The sequence below is a fragment of the Bactrocera oleae genome, chromosome 6 (genome assembly GCF_042242935.1).
Source record: "Bactrocera oleae isolate idBacOlea1 chromosome 6, idBacOlea1, whole genome shotgun sequence".
NCBI classification, from domain to species: Eukaryota; Metazoa; Arthropoda; class Insecta; order Diptera; family Tephritidae; genus Bactrocera; species Bactrocera oleae.
The window spans coordinates 45950358-45970576 of record NC_091540.1 but is presented as its reverse complement, the minus strand read 5'-3'; the positions used below and the strand labels follow the sequence as shown (position 1 = coordinate 45970576).

At 38.6% G+C, this 20219-nt stretch overlaps 1 protein-coding gene across 1 annotated transcript in view; it reads left to right on the top strand.

Moving 5' to 3' along the window:
- The window catches only part of LOC106620999 (uncharacterized), a 65369-nt gene extending 45150 nt beyond the window's left edge, over positions 1 to 20219 (top strand). Inside the window, exons 3-6 of the mRNA XM_070111310.1 lie at positions 7 to 1170; positions 4020 to 4558; positions 5646 to 5935; positions 15753 to 20219. Of these exons, the coding sequence (XP_069967411.1) occupies positions 85 to 1170; positions 4020 to 4558; positions 5646 to 5935; positions 15753 to 17749 (3912 nt within the window). The 5' untranslated portion in view covers positions 7 to 84 and the 3' untranslated portion in view covers positions 17750 to 20219. The remainder of the gene's footprint in view (positions 1 to 6; positions 1171 to 4019; positions 4559 to 5645; positions 5936 to 15752) is intronic.

Genomic DNA, 20219 nt, shown 5'->3' with positions numbered 1-20219 from the left:
TTTCAGCAAAAATTGGCAGGCGACAGGCACTGAGACAGTTAGACCAGCAGGAGCTAGCGCCGAGCAACGGTGGCGACAGCAACGATGACAGCGACCATGGCGGCCAAAGATACAAATCAATTGACGCGAACCAACGCCAACATCACCGGCACCAACACCACCAGCCACCACCATGTAATGCGGCAGCCCCTTTACTCGCATCCATCAGCTTTGGTGAATACAATACCGGCAACAACAACAACAGTGCAAACAACGATGGGCAGAGCGATAAATATTGGTTTTGCTGGCTACACACACGCGCAGACGGAGCCCCAGCATGCGGGCGATGGTGGAATAATACATGAAAGGGCGCACCAATGTAATGAAGTGTTCAGGCCGACCCGAGTTGCCGCATGTGTTGATATCGCCGTTGTTGATGACGATGAGGCCAATGTCGATAGCAACGGCAATGCGTATAAACGTAGAGATAGTGTCGCCGCCACGGCTGCTGCAGCTGCCGCGGCTGTTGGTGATGTTAATTTTCCCGTTGACACGCGCACAGGTGTGACGACGGGCGGCATTATGCTAGACTCTGTGGACGTTGATGTGGACGATGATGAGAGCGACTCGTTCGGTTCGATGGAGACGTTGTCGGACAATGTGGCTGTTTGGGTGGACGGCGAGAAGCACTGGGTGGCGGGTGTAGATGCGAGTACGACGTGTGCGGATTTGATTGGCGCGTTGCTCAATTATCAAAACGCACAGCAATTGCAGGAAAAACACTACCAGCAGCAGCATCAGCCACAACAGCATATGTTTAATGTCAACAGTGGCAAGAACAACAATAATAACATCGTAGGCACCACCGGCAGCAACAACAGCACGCCAAATCCAGCCATCAATCAATCAGCGTTAATAAAAACATCAACGCATACCAAAGAAAATTGCTATCCATCGCTCGCTGCGAGCGGTGAATTAACTATTGGCGATTGCCTTCCCATGACAGCTGCTGTGTCGATGGCGCTAACTGTGCCGGCGACCAGTGGTGGCGCACCTCTGTGTGGCAACCGGCTGACTAACGCCACTGAGTACGTTATTGTTAAGCAGCATCGCCACTGTGAAGAGTACTTGGATGGCAATGCGAAGGTATTCGATGTGATGCCGGTGCAGGATGGCCCGTCAAGGAAGGAGGTAAGAGCTGTCATGTAGTAAGATGTTGTAGATAATCATGGCAAGCTTATTATTATTACTGCCGCGAGTTGAGAAACTTTTTTTGAAAGCCTCTAGTTAAAGGCTTTTGATGGGATATATTGTTGGTAGTTGGCAATTCCTAATAAACCTGAAAGTATACATCACGCGTTCGAAGATTGCCGGCCCTTTAAAATTGGTTTTAGGTAACTTCATTGTCATTGTAATAGAGCATTTCCGTATATAGTTTGGGGAATGCTGTTGAAATTACAAGCTCGATAAAAATCTATGGCCTGCCGATTATCCAGATCCAGATCAGTAGTGGGGAAAACTTCATTTACTATCAATTTTTTTGGAAGCATGGCAGTTTTCAGATGAACAACTGTTAAACCAGCTCTCGAATGTGAGTTTGAGAAAAAGTCAAATTAGGACTACCAGCAATCCTAAACAGACTTTAGGCTTGTCCTGAAAAAAATTATGTCTGGTTTTATTTGCTTCTGAAGCAAATACCTTCTTAAAACTGAAGATGGAGTGAAGGTTTATTATAAGTGCTACTATGTTTCTCTTTTCGTTAACTAACTGCGTTAGTTCTAGTTCCGTGTTATATTTCAAATAGACTTTCCGCATCTGCCGATAGGTAGAGTCTTTTTTAGTGTCTCAGATAAACGGGATTATTCAGTTGGGCCAAATAAACTTAGTCCATGTGAATAAGCTACATTATTTAAGTGAATCGTCAGAAGCTTTGGCAACACTACAATCTTTGAAGTTTTACGTAAGTCATTTAAAATATTTCGAAAATTGTAAACTTTCAATATAAATATGATTTCTCAGTGACAATACAAAGCAGGAGTTTTTAACGTAATTATTTTTATACTCTTGCAACATGTTGCTACAGAATATAATAGTTTTGTTTACCTAATGGTTGTTTTTATCAACTGACAAAAATCCAGTTAGACATTGGGTTATATATATAAATAATGATCAGGATGATGAGACGACTAGAAATTTGAGTGACTGTCTGTCTGTCTGACCGTCCCTCCGTCCGTGCTAGCGTTTCTTAGCAAAAAAGTGAGGAAGAGTTCGTAGATGGGCGTAATCGACAGTTCCACGCCCACAAAACGATATTAGTCGAAAACGTACAAATTGCCACGACTAATATACAATAGTAAGCCAAAATTAAAATACAAAACCGTAATTTTTAATTTATTCAAGCTAACGAAATGCAGCAGAGGCTTAAATTTTACATCCGAGATGACATAAAATGGCTTTGAAAGAACAGGTGTCAAAATTGGAGAATGGGCGTGGCACCGCACTCACTCAGGTGAAATCACATTTCTCGGAACATACTCTCGGAACTACCCAGATACCGGAAATGTACACCCAGAGCCTATAGCTGACTTTTTACCGATAATATCGGTCAATCTATGAAATATGTATATTACTGAAATTCGGGAAAAATGTTCCTTTGACAATAATACACCCTTATGTCGAAAATTTGTTGAACTAATAAATAAAATATACCACATATATCGGCCAATGTGGGAGTTTTTTTTTAAATAAAATTGAGAAATTCGCAAAATTTCTTAATATAAAGTTTTGCCAACACCCGAAGGTAATTCCTTGGCTTTGATCCTTGCAAGTTGAAAGAGTATGAAATGTTCGGTTACACCCGAACTTAGCTCTTCCTTACTTGTTTCTTTTCAAATACACATGCTTAACATACACCCTTCACCCACGTTTCCTGCGCTTCACTAAGGCACGCTGACTCGAGAACAATGATGTGTTGCAGTGATACACACACCAATAAATCGGTGTGAATTGGCAAAGTGTTGTCGATGTTGAGCTCCAACTCCAAAAAACAGTTGGTAACAGTTACGCGCAAAATGAAACGACTGTGGCAAGGACAGTTGTTGGCGCGGTGCGAAAGATTTTCGCAACAAATGCGTTGTAGCTGTCGGACGAGCAAACAAGTCACGCTATGCCTACTCAACGACTTACGATAACAAAAACAACAACAACAGCTAATAGCCTAACTACTGGTTGGCCTACGGCAGGTACCACAACTGATGAGGTTACTTGCCATTCGTGAAGACAGAAAAATGTAGAATTACCGGAGCGGCTGAGGCAAGGGCGGGTAGCGAGGAGAAAAGACGAACGATATTTATATGTAGTTAGCATATCCTTGATTGTTGCGAGCTGCCTTTTTGTTGCCGACAGGATGTCGAAAATTTTTTAAATCGCTCGCACAGCTCACAACTCACTATTCACATTTCATTTCACACTTTTCTCGTTGGCATTTTGCGAAATGTTCAACTTTTGTGCAGAAAGTTTGTTTGAAAATTTCCTGCGGCAGCAACAACACTTGACGGGCGCCCGCGTTCATTCCTTTCATGTGTATACACCTACTTATGGTTATTGTTATTGCTGATGTTGCTGTTGCTGCTGCCCGTTGTCGGTGAGCGCAATTTGCGATTTGTAAGACATGCAATTCCGTTTTAGTGTTAAGTGTTGAGTCACGCAAAATTTTTACTTTTCACTTTCGCAAGAAACCATGCAATTTCTCAAAGCCAATATTTCCGTTCCACTTTCTTTATTTCTTGCATGACAACGAAAAAAATTCCAACGAAAAATACCAACACCAACACAACGATAACGCAACGCAACCACCACAACCACAACAACAACAACGAATGAAATGCATGTATGCACGCACGCACGCACGCACTGTGGCAACATCCACCAACACCGTTGCATACTCCCCTCAACTGCAACAACCGTATATGACCACACTCTAACTGCGACCTCATCAATGACGAACACGACTTGTTTCGACCATCCATTTAATCCACCAGTGCGAATTGCTATTGCGTCGCCTTACTGCCGCCAATAGCCACAACAACTGCAGTGGGAACAGCAATAATGGGACTTTCACAGCATTACCTAATGCACTGCACCGCCCCAGCTCACCTTCGCTCAATCTGAATACACAGGTCTCCTCGTTGCTCTCCACAGACAAGGACAGTGGCATGGGCAGTCCGGTGGGGAGTTCGCGTAGTGCACGGTTACGTCGCCGCAAGTACAAATCAGCCGCTACGGTCAGTTGGTTGGCACAGGCGAATACGTTGCATCCACGCGTCTCACAACGAGCTGTGGCCGCTTTCAGCGGACTCGGCAACGCGCTGAACAACGCACAGGAGAGTAAAGGTGGTGGCAAGCATATCGCCGTCATCGACTGTGGAATGGGCGAGGAGGATGATGTGGCCGCGGATGCGCTGGATGGCTTAGGAGGAGGCGGCGATGGAGGTGAAGGGGGCGTAAGTGCAAATGAGCGGCTACTGAAAATTATTCTAGCGCAGGACGAAACCATTCATCGACAGTTGGCCCTTTTAAGGTAAGCTCATGTAACCCTAGTCAAACAGTCACTTACAAAAATGTGCGTAGGAAAAGTATTTAGCAGGTGCTGGCCAAAAACGATGAACATTTTAAAGGCGGGAAAATGTAATGGAATCGACAGATTTAGCGTGTTATTTTTTTTTCAATAGTTATCCGTTATGTCCATTGAAGATATAGGTTACGTTAGGTTATACTAGCTGGCCGTCACGACACATGACATACATAGATCTACAGGCCCTTTGTAATGCCATATGGAGGTTTAGTTTAATACGTGCTGAAGTTTTTTTTGGAATGTTTATAAGAGACTTGATATCTAATTATTATAGTTCATCTAGTCTCTTGAACTGCGAAGCTCTTAGATATCTAAGGCGAGTTCTAGAAAAGTCCGGACAGAAGTAGAGGGGTTGTTCGAGCATCTCTGTCATAACTACTTTTCTGCATTTTCTCCATGGAAATATAATGTTTACTCTTAAATGTATTATCCTAAGCTGTCATAGATCTGATCTAATCTAAGCAGCGGTAATTTAAAGAACGCCCGACATAGTCAAGTGGCATGACATTCCTACGGAGGTTGTGGGTTCAAATTACTGTCGAAGTAAAATCTAAAGCGATATTCGACATTAGATTGTCCGCTTTATTTCACTGATTTTTTTGTTAATATCCACAAATATCAAAGGAAATTCGCCTAAATTTCTAACTTATAGTTATTGTCACTTTCCTAATGGTCGACCTTGAGATTATGTGTAGAGTTTCAAAGCTCCTTAATAATAATGATGACAAATGGTGATGATCTCACAAATATTTAAAACTAGAGACGTGAAAGTCACTATGAGATCTAACACAAGAAAAGGGTATAGGGTGTCCAATGCATCCAGACTTGTTAAAAAGAATAAAAAAATTTACTCTTTTCCTGAACACTCTTGTAAGTAACGGCAGTTCCTATATGTATTTGCTATTAAACACATTTCTGTATGCTGTTGCATATTTTGTTTACTTTTGCCTTGTTTACTCATTCACTGTTTCTCATCCCCTCCACTTTTCTGCTCTTTTTACGCTCGCTAAAAACACACATCCTACACACACAGAGAAAAGGAGCGACAAATTTCGAAAATTGAGGAGGAGAAGCATCGCGTACGCGAGCGTGAATTGGGTAAAAATTATCTACTCGAAACGTACCTGAATGGCCTGGATGAGGCGCACGCTGAGCCCGATTTGGAGGCGTGCACCGATGTGACATTGGCCGATAGTCCGCTTAATGAATTCAATGATGTTCGCGTTGCTGATACCGGCCTCGTTCATTACGGTGATGGCGTTGGTGCTGGCGCCGCAGATGGCGTTGGCCGTGATGGTGATGCTGACGTGGAGATATATATTGGTGAGTTCGTTTTCGCAATTTTTTATTTGCTTTGATTTTGGAAGTGCGTAGATTTAAATGCTTAAATGCGGGTGTGCTGAGGCGAAAATTCATTTGGCTTAAGTCGGTGCCGGGTATTGTCACTTTTGTGGAAAGTTGGACAATTGGTTGTAAGGGTTTGGAAACATTTAACTTAAGTGCGGTAGGGCTGAGTGTGGACGATGCCGAACATAAGATATAATATTGTAACAAGTAAGGAGTTGCTAAGTTCGGTTTTAACCGAACAATTATACTCTTGCAACTTGCAAGAATCAAAGCCCGGAAAATTCCTTCAGGTGCTGGCAAAATTTTATTTCCAAAAATATTGCGAAAGAATTCAACATTCATTATTCGAAGAAATCATTAATAAATTACAATCTAATTTGTTATCTTCTTGACTTATGCTTGAGGCCATAATCCTAGACTTAGTTTTATTGCTATATATTAGTTCACGTCAGCTAAAATTCTATTAAAACATCTACAAATGAGGTATATCTATGTGATATTAATTCGACAGAACCGGATAAATATTATATATTGAGTTGATGTGGGAAACGTCAACCGGAAGATCGGGATTCATTATATTAGTGATATGAGGTTTATATATACCAGAGAACATATTTTGAAGCGATATATAGGTATATAAATAATACTCACTGACCGACATATTTAGCATATAACTTGTTAAAATAACGAAAATTAGCATAAGTAGTATATGGGAGTTGGGGTAGTACTGACCCGATTTTATGAATTTTTGCCAATTCCACATACTACTAGCATACCACAGACTAATAAAATGCTTCCAGGGTTTCATTAAGGTACCTCACATACTATCACCAAGTCAGTCGGATGTTCGAAAATCCCTATATTAGTTATATGGGAGCCAGGTCAAGTTTTCGCTTAATTTTATCCATTTTAGACACAAAGATACATTATTTAGACACAAAGAATACACACCGGATACACTGATTAAAACACGCTCTCTAATTTTCTGTGAGATATTTCACATATATCACCCGGAAGCTCGAAAAACTTTATATTAGGTATTGGGGGCTAAGGGAAGTATTGATTAAATTCAATCCATTTTTGACATATAGACATTTTTGACATATATATTATATTTTATCTCACACATTGACCGATTTTTGGGTACCAAATCAACTATATGTACTGGGGTACACATATTCGGTACAAAGGGGCTTGAACAGTTTTGCTTCGATTGGTATAATTTTTGGTTATAAGGGGGTATACTTTAAAATCATTATTAGTGCAAAGTTTTGTCTCGATACAATCATTGTTGCTTGATTTACATTCTAGAAAGTTAGAGCATCAGATGGAAATTAAAATTGTGTTACATGGGAAAAAGGCGTGGTTGTTGTCCGATTTCGCAAATTTTCACACTGTAACATAGGAATGTCCGAAGACCGAATTAAGTTGAAATCGCTCGAGCAGGTCTCGAGATATGGGGGTTTCCTAAAGGTGGGCGGTGCCACGCTCATTGTAAAATTTTTGTTTTGGCTCCTATAAAGCTTAATAGTACCATACTCTGTGTAAAATTCAACGTATTTGACTTGTTTGTTGAATGAATTGTCGCACTTTCAGTAGTTTTAATCAAAACCATTATATGGGGAGTGGGTGTTGTTATCACCCGATTTCACCCATTTTCACACTGTTGTTGTTGTGGGGCGGTAGAAAATATTCCTGAAGTAATTTCGAAGAACGGTGCCGAGTTGACAGTCCTTGACCGGATAAAATACCGCATCCGTTTCGGTTACTTAGACCCGACTGTTGTGAGAACGGAAGTCATGAGGACTACTATTCTTCAGTCCTGAGTGAATTTGGTGACGCCCACTTTTAAAAAATGTATAAACTGCGGATGCCCCTTCTTAATGTGATTCGTTGCACGAAATAACAGTCTTGTATATTATTGTGGAGTTTAGTTATGTGAATTTATTGGCTTTTGATTAATGGCCGTCAAACGGCGCCCAGAAACATGTGTAGCAAGTTTCATCAAGATATCTCAATCTCAGAGAGTCATCCGGATTTCAACTTGTCTCTTCATCCTCATCATTTATATATAGAATATAACCTTATATCTAACTCGATTAGTTTTGGGTGATACAAATATCCGTTAGTTGAACAAGACTATTATACTCTGTAGCAACATGTTGCAAGTGTATAAAAGTGTTTGCATATAAAATCAACCATCATCAGAAGATGTAATGAACCGATTCCGCTCATTCAAGATATTATATTAACAGATTCCATGCACCACGCGCCTTCTTAATTTCATTAGAAATGTTGATCGCCCAAATATCTGCTTTGTCAAATTCACAAACAAAGATTAGTATTTCACTCATCAGATTTTAGTTAATGTTTAAACTAATTTCGCCCATTTGAGTCTCCAAATTACAATATGTACTAGGTGCCTCTCATATTGACCGATATGTTATGTGTAAAGTAAACCGGAAGGACGAGTATCAATATATTAATATCTATTATACATAAATTTCTATTATAGACATACATATCTATAATAGGATGAGAGAACACCATGGGTTCGAATTAAAGGATGAACAGATTTCTAAAAGTTGGTGTTAAAACTATTGGTTTCTAGTTGGAAGGAGTTTATACTAGATGTCTTCTCATTTGTATACACTGAAAATATATCCTGAAGATAACATTACTTCATCACCCTTCTATAATGGTGAGCTATGTGTAACTTTGGTTTAAGTACATTACTTTCTTTCATTGTCTAAATTTTTATTGGATTGACATTGGTCTTTAAATAGGTGAGTGCAAACTCGCGAATTTTAACCTAATTTAGCGAAACTTAATCCAATAAAAAACTTTTTTCAGACAACAATTTTTCGGGACAAAGAGTGAGGTTCTCGAAACAACCGGTACCGAATTGTATGTGGACAGTTGTATATACTACGATGCGTTTCTAATACGACCGTCAGGTTTTATTGATATGACTTTTATAACTATTCTAAAAGCCAAGAAAAGCTCTGGAATATCGTAAATTGAGTGCTGACTTTTTCAGTGATATAAATGTCGAGTATAACGGATTTATTTGAATCACTTCCATCACTTAATGTTTGGCAGAGCCAAACCAATATTCCCTTTTGTCTCATAATACTGAATATCCTTGTGTTTTAAATAGATTTTTATGGTTTTAAAAAGTATTTTATCTCACTCTTCTCTGAGCCTTAACGGAACCTCATTCCTATTTCATCCATGAGTGGTCACTCTTTGTAGTGACACCGAATGTGGCGCCACCGTAACTTTTAAATGGAAACACGTTGACATTGAGTTATTAAAAAGGCATTTTTTCTGTCATATGAATGTATTTAAATTAGTGAGGACTTAAATTTGCATCTGCAATGAAATTGTCAAACATAAAGTTCGTTACACACACACGCGCGCACTCACATGCGCAGATGGGATCGTTGGCAGTTGCAGACGTGCAAGAATTCAATGCATAATGTATAAAGAATGAATAAAATCGTCGCACTCGCGCACGCCCAGCGCTGCCACACTTTTTGCAGCGGAGTACTTAAACATTTTGCTCGGCAAATATAAAAAAAAAAAATTTTTGAAATGCTCATGTGTGAATTTTTTGTGTCTGGCGCTTGATTTTTTTGTACTGGCCTCTGGGTGATTTATGAATTTTTTGTGCGCGCCCGACTGACAGCTCCCACTGACACATTTGTACGTGTGTATGTGTTGGTTTTTTGTTGTAAAATGCTTAACACGCATGAACATGCACACCTGTGAAAGTTATTACTGAGATATTTTCATTATTCTTACGTGCATACTTAAATACATACATACATAAGAAGTAAGGAAGGGCTAAGTTCGGGTGTTACAAGAACATTTCATAATCTTGCAACTTGCAAGGAACAAAGGCGGAGGAACACCTGGTTTTGGCAAAATGTATATCAAACTGAGGCCAGTATCGCCGTGATTTTATATATTTAAGAAATGTATATTGAAAAGTTTATTATATTGGAATTAGAAGTGAACGTCATCCGATTTCGCCCATTTTTACAGTGTCTAATAGGAATGTTTGGGTAACCTGACACACTAAATTTGATTGAAATCGGTCTGGTAGTTCATGAGATATAGAATTTCACCTAAGGGTGGGCTGAGCCACGCCTCTTGTCAAATTTTCATACTATATCCTATAAAGCCTAGCTCTACCATCATGGTTGTAAAATTTAATACCGCTGGCTCATTTATTCAGTGAGTTATAGTACTTTTAGTAGTTTTCAACATAACCGTTATATGGGGAGTGATCGTGGTTATTATCCGATCACAAAGTTTAAAGAGATGATAAAATGACTTCATCTCAGCAAGTTAGGTTAATATATCTTAAACGGTTTGGAAGATATGTAAAAGTGTCACACCCACTTTTAAAAAATGTTTGGCCTCTAGGTGCGATCTCCTATACCAAAGTACATTTTTGAATCTTAATTTCCCGCTTAGTTATGGCACTTTAAAAGCTTTCACTTAATGGCGTTTTGTGGATGTGTCAATGCTACGATTCGCAAAACCACCCTCCTTTGAGTGCCACGGAATATGTGTAACAAGTTTCATCAAGATATCTCAATTTTTAATCAAGTTGTCGCTTGCAGGACAGACAGTTACCCGAATTTCAACTCGTCTCTTCATCCTGATCCTTTACATATATATAACTCAATATCTAAGTATCTCGACTAGTATGAGGTGATACAAACCACCGTTAAATGAACAAAACTATTATACTCTGTACCAACAATAGCAAGAGTATAAAAATTCGTTTGTGTTTGTGTGTGTGTGCGTTGAGTGCTTATCAGTAACGCATAGATGTGAGCCCTAAAAGCCCTTTATTTGCATATGTATGAGTTCATGTCTTTTTTTCTATATCACCGTGGCAACTTCTACTAGGTTTCATTATGCATTCGCTCAATAACAACAACAAAAACAAGAACAGAGAAAAATCAACTACTCAAATAACAAAAGTTTGGTCTACGTTAACTATGTGACAGCTAAGCGAATAATAAATCACCTGTTTTTATTTTACTTTTATCGCCGGGCTGCTGCCTTTCCATATTCGTAACCCATCTCTTATATCTTTAAAATTTTGTTCTGAAATAGGTGACTTGGTTTTATTTGACTTTTATGTCACACCTGCAAACGCAACAGCACAAAATCGGTAAATGATCCAAGCTTTGCAAAGACACTTGAACTTTGCTCAGCTCCATGAAAACGAAATGTGAAAGCCAACAAATATTTACAGTTTCAGGAAAATTGTTCAAATCATATACGAAATGGCATAGCAGTAACGAGCTTACTCTATTTATTAAAATAATTTTAGACTGCTCCATAAGTGTCTGCCATCATGATCATTGTCTAAAAGACCTAAACGTTGTTCCCACATTAAACCATAATTGATTTTTTCAGTCGAGAAGGCTCTCTCTTCTCTCTCTTTTTTCTCTCTCTCTCTTGTTATCACTCTACCTCTTGTTATCACTCTCCCTATCTCTCTCTCTCTCTCTCTAGTATGTGTGCAAGATTTTCTGCTCAAATTTCCGAATAGTCTAGCCTACTGAGTAACCAATGCTCCTTCGAATAAACATTACCAAAATTTAAGGCATTATTATGTTCGATTTGGACTTAAATATTGCTATAGGGGTTACTAACATATTATTGTATAATGGTAAGCAAATTGTCATCTGAGATTTTCATTAATGACATATAACAACAAGGTGGTTAGTGGAAGACATACATTTCCATAACTTTAATCAGTTATAAATATATGACTTCAAAAACCCAAAAACTGAGGGGCTTGTTCGCGTATATTCAGACAGGCAAACAGACAGATAGACATGGCTAAATAGACTCAGCTCGTCACGCTCATTATTTATATACATACAATATGTTTTATGTGATCCTCGACGTTTCCTTCTTTGTATTACAAACTTTGTGGAAAAATTTGTATACCCTATTCAGGGTGTTAAAAGAGACGATGTAGATTTCGATAAATTATGCCATGGAGGTCAAATCACCATACTATAAAATATAGATCCCATACAAGCGGATCGATCAAAATCAAGTCCTTGTATGGAAAATTTTTTATTTGGCAAGATATCTTCATGAATATTGGCACAAAATATTGTCCAAGGCAACGCTACAATCTCTGAATAAATTGTTGAGATCGGACCGCTATAGTTATTATATCTATAGCATATGGTTGCAATATAAACCTTCAGATTAAAATCAAGGTAAATATATTTTTTCACTCTGCCCGCTAATAGCAAGCTAGATTATTAATTATCTATCTAGATTAGGTTAAATAGATCGAGTACCCTTTATCTCAGGATTTTTGAAGTATGTTAATTAAACTGCAGCCACAATTTCTATCTTGATACAAGTGTAGCCATAAAAGCGAAAATTGTTCCTCACTAAAATATATTCCAAATTTTATGAGTTCACAGGAGTTAGGGATCTCCGAACTGGTTTAAACATAAGAACAACTGTGCAAATTATACAAAAAAAAAAAAAAATACCAACCAATAGCTACATATATAAAATAAACTCAGCTATTCCGGAAACTAATATCGTAAATATTTAGTTCGATTTTCGCAATTTTCATAAGAAAAAGCGAAAATCCTTTTACTAGTTAAAGCACCAAAGATCTACCAACACCGCACAACACAGTGACTCTGTAAAGTATACCTCGGAGAAATGAAAACATAAATCGCTAACTAAATTCGGTGACGGTAAAGACAGCTATATGGCAAGTCGCGGGACAAATTATAGCTGAAATGTGCACACGTCCGACGAATGATGCTGCAACACACACGTACAAATGAAGGAACGTTGATATGCTTTGCCACAAATACACGCTCACAGAAATACAATAATATGCACGCAAATGGAAGCCGACTCAAATACGTTACGTTGAAATAACATTTGCGGAATCCTTCAGCAAGCATACACTCCCACATGCACACACATACATACACACGTGTCAACATATGCAAAGCAGCACGCGCGCGCACCTCAATACCGCAACAATGCAAACAAGCTCAATATAAATATGCAGCAACAAAAAAGATGTGGGCGGATGCTCACATAAAAACCACTAGAGCAAATATATATGCGTGTATGTGTTTATATAAACATTTCAACATATGCATTGAAGCATATTGTGCGATCTAATATGCTGGCAATGCGTGTACAGGGTGTTGTACTGGTAGAGCTGTTGGATTGGTGTGAGGAATGTGAAGCGCGGGGGGTATTTGAATGCCAACAAAAGTTGTTCGTATAGCAAATCATTTTAATAAACTCCGAAAATACTGAAATTTTAATATAAAACGCAACGATGCGTATGTGCCACACATACACACACCGCTACATACACTCCCATAGATTATTGCGAAAAAAGATGGCCGCGAGGGCTGGCGCGCAATGCGGTTATGGCGATGACGGGGCGTGGTGTTGCAAGTGTGTTGCATTAAAACACCAAATGCTTTCAACGCTTTAAAATTAGCGAATGCACACAAACACATACGTACACATTAAGAGTACATTTATTTAAGAGTACACATTAAGAGTACATTTTGGTTGGAATAAAAATAAGAAAATACTCATATATACATATGTATGTATGCGAAGTTAAAACTTTTATTTTAGCCGCTTGCGATATCTATTTTCAATTGATTTGCATTGATCAGTCTGCTAATCCAGTACCGAAATAAGATAATTAAATACTCAGTAGAGAGGGTACATATCGTTAGATACCAGCTCTTGATTACATATAATATTAAGATCTTCTTTTTTTCTTTATAAAATATCATTATGCAAAGATGCTCCAGCAAAGGATGTATGCTGAAGAGATTAGATATTCGGACGGAAACATTTTTGGATTATCGTCAAGGAAGTAGGAATAATAAATTGCAAGGAAAATACCGTTAGAGTTTCCGGTATTTTCTTAAAAAATACATATAGAGAGTACTTCCATCCATATAAAAATAATAATACCTGGAATAAGACAAACCACTCAAAGTATTGATTATGAGGATGAGGGCCTTACATTATACACTGAAAATTAATCATTTTACAAAACATACTTTTAGTAGTAGTTGGTTCTCGTTATAAAATCTGATTGTATTGTAAGAAGAAACAATTCTTGCCTTAGCTCAGACAAGTTATGCATTTTCTTCGGCAAATCCGTACGCACTTGCTTTAGATCAAAGTTAAATGTCAATTACGTTCTTATATAAACACAGTCTTCAGTTTTCGTTTGAATATACTACCAACACAAGGACTTAAATGGTAACGTAAATGTTTTCTTAGACTTACATGTTGTCATACTTCTTAATATCAAAATTTTAAATTTAAAAAGTTATTATAAAATCAGTGTAAGGAATTGCTGATAAAAGTTTTGAGGTTGCCAACTGATTTGGAATTAAAAGATATATTAATAAAACGGTCATAAAATAAACATACGTCTTATACTTTACTTTTTCATTTTATATTAAATCTCTTTAAAAATTCGGAAAACATTCAGAAAATATAAAAATAAAACGCACATAAATATGTAATACATACATACATATTTACAACAAGTAATCCAATTTTCCCGCTTTTTCTGCTAAGCAACCATTTTTATTTTTTGTTTATAAACACTTTTAATAATGTGCCATGTGTGGTTAGCGGCAAAGCGGGGTAAAAACTTCAACACCGCAAAAAATTACACGTACGAGTAAGCACAACCTTTTCAGGTTGTGCGCATTTATTTACATACGATTCGGATTCTGTGTGTGTTTATTGTAATTACAAGTAATAAAACCAATACAACTGACTTACGGTACACACAAACAAAACCACTCAGACGTAAACTTCCATGTAAACAATTGCTACCCAGTAAACAAAAGTTTGTGAACTTTGGGAGGTTCACAAGGAATATGATATTCAAATTTGTTTTCACATCTTTTGTGATCTTTGCAGTAATATCCGAAAAGGCTGGACTGTTCGGAATCATCGTAGTATACATCGAAACAGTTTCTTTGAAAAACATTATATTCGTTCCACCAACAAAAAAGCAGATGTTCGGTTCGGTTTTTGGTTTCGTTTAGTTAGCGGAAGTTCCTAGGGTACATTATATCATTCTGGGTAGCTTTCCAACAAATTTCTTACAATCTGTTCCAAAGACATTATATTCAACTTTGTTTATACTCAAACATAGTCAGAGCTAGGTCATCAAATTCGCCATAATTTAGAAACGTTCTTCAAATGGAACACAGAAATCAAAGCATTAAAGAGCTTCAGTCTCTCTCTTGTAATTTGTATAAGTCCAGCTCTCTTCTTACCGAGTGGCCCAATAACAATTTTTAAGTGATAAAATGTATGGGCTATTTTATCCTAGTTAAGTGAGATCCTTTGAAAAATTAAATACGGAATAGTTGTCAATTCCTAAAATACGAAAAAATGAACGAGACCATATGTTTGGCGGTTGAGATTTACCAGTGCTACTAAATACCTTCACGAACATGTCATCTCAGTTGGGCTTGTTTTCAACTCGCTTACCAGAAAAAGGGTATGGAGAAAACAATATGCATATAAAGTTTTTCTTTCGTTTCGTGGGTAACGCTTTTGCTTGAGTAATATTTTGGTTTATATGACAAATATATACATACACATAAATACATAGGTACGAATATAATTATATTTATAGAATCTCATTAATACACTTCACTCCACTTGTGTTTTCTTCAAAGTAATTGCACTTCCTTTTCTTCGTACGCAGATGAATCGTATCAGCGGACAGCGAGGAAAATTGGGGCGCATACAACCGTGGCAGCAGTAAAAATAACAACATCAAATAAAAAGGATATTGAAACATCCAAAGCAAGAGATTTCAATTCGGATGCGCGACACTCAAAGAAATTAAAGGGCGATTTCAGTGGAGATGGTGGAGAAGGGGCAGCAGTGACAGGCGGCAAGATTGAAACAAATAAGAAACCAATCGCCAACTGTCAAGACAACGAGACGGACGTTGAAGCACAACTCGTGTGGCTGGAAAAGATCTACGCACTCAACAAGCAACTGCAACGTGAGGAGGAGATGCTGCTGAGGTTACACGCGAAAATACGAAAACATCAAGTGAAACGTGCCTACCAAACCAAACGTGAAGTGTTGCAGCAAATTGAGAAATTGGATGCCGAGTTGACGTTGCAATGTTGTGACATACGCGCCGTGGAGAGTAAATTGCACGCGTCCAACGAGCAACTGAAACAGAAGCTGGGCGTATTGGAGCGGCTGAGTCAGGAGTTTTTGCAGACGATGGAGACGCCGACGGCAGAGGATGTGCTCCATGCAAATGCGGCTGACGGGACGGTGGCGGTTGTTAGTCAGATGCCTGCTAATCGAATGCCAGATGTAATTAACAATGACGGGCATAATCTTGCTACAAAGTTGCCTACCACTGAGGTGGCAAGACCGAAAGAGATGTGTATGGCTGATGTGTCGTTGCATGCGAAACAGACGACAAAACAGCTAGCGGCGCAAGAAAGTTACCAGTTACAGCAAAGTGGTGGCACGCAAGAAGCTGTGTGGCACTTACAAGATGAAAATATGGACTTGCCACAGACAATGCACGCAACCGCCGCTCATGATAATAAAATTAAGGAATTGAGTGAGCTAACGCAAACAAATACAACATCAATGACAACAACTCAAATACAATCAGCTGCAGAAAACGAAATAGCAACAACAACAAATGTGCCGACATTGAGGCATGCAACGACGTTGGTATCAAAACTGACAGCGACAAGTTGTACCGCATCATCGTTATCGTCAGCCAGACAAACGACAGCCGTAACGACAACAACAACACCCTCAGATACAACAACAAATGCGCTGTCAACTGCAGAGGCAGCCATATCTGTATGCAAGATGCCAGCTATGTCGCTGGCGGATGAAAAACAAACCACAGCACTACATCTTCTTCAGCCGCAGCATCTGCAACAACAACCGCAACTGGAACAGCAACAACGAGCGCAGCAAAAACAATTACCAGCGGCGGCTGAAGACGACAATAACTCACAACAATGTGTCGCCGCTGATGACTTGCTCGTCGATGCACTGGCAGCCGTTGGCGGCGTGGCACTTCCGCAAAACAATTATCCAATTAGTTGCATTAATCAAGCGGCTATACACGACACCAGTACGCTACCAACGCAGCTGAGTGTTGTTGCAGCTGCAAATTTCGCAACGCCTGAGCAAGCGTTGCCAACAGCCACATCACTATTGCCAGCCGCCTATTTAACGTCTTCAGCAACGCACTCCGCAGGAAATATAACAAGCTCGCAACAACAACAGCAAGCGCAGTTAGTGGCACAACCGCAATTGTTGCCGCAAAGACAATATTTGAACTACATGAATGCTAGCTGCTTGAGCAACAACAACAGTTGCGATATCAGCAGCAGCAACAACAACAACAATACTAACAACAAGAACTTATTACCGCCCTCACATGCCGCCCACACGAAAACGCTGCAGAAACAAATGTTCGGTCCGAAATCTCTCAATCAGCGACAGCCAACTGCAACAATACACACCTCAGCGACAACGTGGACCACACCTTCCGTCCCCATGACAACGCCCATTCTTGTGGGAGCGCATACCGGCTTCAGCATGCCATCAATATTAGCACCGCTTCGTCCGACGACGCCGACAGCACTTTCGGTTGCACCTGTGGTTCCTCCGGTTGTGGATATCACGCAGCTGGGTACACTGGTCTAAAGATAACGATGGGTTACTTGGTTGTTTGCTGACCAGCAACCGCACATTTGCTCAGCCAGTGGGCAAAGGAGAGCGCCTTGAGTGCTCAATACAGCTGGTGTAGGTTACACGTTGACTATAAATTGATGCACAGTGTTTTAAATTAGGTTTACCAACAGCTACTTGTAAAGTGTATAAAAAAAAATTTATAAACGGGGATTTCTATTATTTAAAGTTCTAAAACTATCGAATTCTTAAGAAGGTGTCCCGTTACTCAATGAATGCAAATAACCACTTAAAACCCATAAAATCGGAATAAAAATTCGATGCAATTTTGACCATTTTGAAACAATTTACAAAATCATATTTCCTTGATTTCACTCTTAGAAGAAACGTTTTTTTCCAAAATTCGAACTATATATCACCAAAAGGTATCTGCGTAATCACGCTCATCCGAGGCCGGGTGTAGTTAAAATATACATCTAAGAATTTGTTAATCAACAACTACTGAGCGTAATTGGCTATCAGCCCTTATTCGTATCATGTAAAATTACTCGTGTGTGATTCAATCTCTCACTTTTCCCCAGACTATGTATTCAAGGGCAAAGAGAAAGAGTAATGGGGCAGATAGATGTAAAATTTTAATCTTTACACAAATTACTGTGTGTACTTGATTCCAAAATCGCCCACAGTTTATTCCACTAAATCAAAAACCAACTTAAGAAGTTTACCGCGCCTTTTGTTCCACTTTCTACCAAAGGGACATACATTAAAACCAGAAAATTTCCCGAAATTGTAAATAAAACCAAAAATGTTTAATCTTCATCAATATTTATTTTGTCGCCTTCAAAATATGTTCCTTCTGAAGCGATACACATATGCCACCACTTTTTCCAATCATCGAAACATGCCTTGTAGGTCCAGGTTCGGGATCGCCTTCAGTTCCCTCTGCGCATTTTCTTTAACGGCCTCAATCGAGTCGAAACAGGTTCCACGGAGTGTTAACTTCAGTTTTGGAAACCAAAAATAATCGCATGGGGCCAAGCTCGGTGAATACGGTGGTTGAGCGATGGTATTGAACGATTTTTTAGTTTTAAAATCCTTCAGTAATCTCTGTAGCAATCAGAAAGCTTCCGGAAATAGTTTTTTTTTCTATATTCGCGGTTTGGTTTATCATGAACTCGTCCGAACGGTCAATAAAAATAAAAAAAAACGACAGACGGTCAATAAAAAGTAATATTTGAGCGTTTTGAGGCGTTTGCGCGAAAACATCCGTCGTAAACGTCCGGAATTGTGGGACAACAATTTCCGGAAACTTTCAGGTCTTAATGTACAAGTATATGGTAAATATGGAGTAAGGAAGCATTCATGAAAACCCATTGTGTATTAATTTCTTTAGGTGAAAAACTTTAGCTATTTTCTCCAATATATTAAAAATTCTCTATTAGAATTTATCAACTCGGAGATGATCTCAAACTCATACGCTCTGGCGGTTATACATATAGGCTATTGGAGAAGTGCGGGAAAGCACTGCTATGACGTATTTGCTACTTATTAACCAAGTATTTTGCGATTCTAAGACACTGTGCAGCACCGTTTATTGTCACACGCTGTTGTCGTATCTTCCTGGCCTCGCCCGCGGCAATGGCAACGCTGTGGAACCACTTATCATTAAACGTTGGGAATTTGTGGCGACGCTTAAGCGGCATTACAATGCATAGTTATATTTAGATATTAGTTGTTATACATACATACATTTGTACATACTTTTATATGGACTTGGCCACCAGGCGTGCTTTCGTGTCTTGCGATGCTCGATTTTTAGCAATTTTCTTTATTTTCCACACATTTCTTTCAACTCTACAAAGTGACCTTACTTACGTGTCGTTTATGGCACATTTTCATTTACATACACATACATACAGACATATGTATAAATATATAGTAGATTGTTAAGTATATATTAGTAAGATCGTGCGGACATTTGCGTATTTGCAATGGAGATTTTTTCACAAATAATATAAGATATAAATAAAGTGTGGTGGTGTTTGTAGTTATGTGCGTGTTTATGCATCCATTATGTACATACATATGTAAGCAAACGTATTATTATGTAATCTTATTTATGACTTCTATTAAATCAATGTAAGTACATACGTTTTTTCGTTCAATGTAAATGTAATACTATACACACCCATAACCGTTTCCATTAAAAAAAATTGCGTGGGCATGCAAAAATGCACGTGCGCGTATGCACATATGTGGGTGTGTGTGTGAAGCTTTCAGCAACGCGTTTTTGCGCGCTTTTCTATTTTTTAAGTGAATACTTGTGGTTATTATGCGCAACAGCCGAAAAAATGTCAAAATAATATTATTTAATGAATTTAAATACCGCCTCACACACACGCACACAATATTTGTATGGTTAAATTTTGCCTTTGAATATGTACCAAATTGTTGTTAATTAACCAAATAAATTTGATTATACATA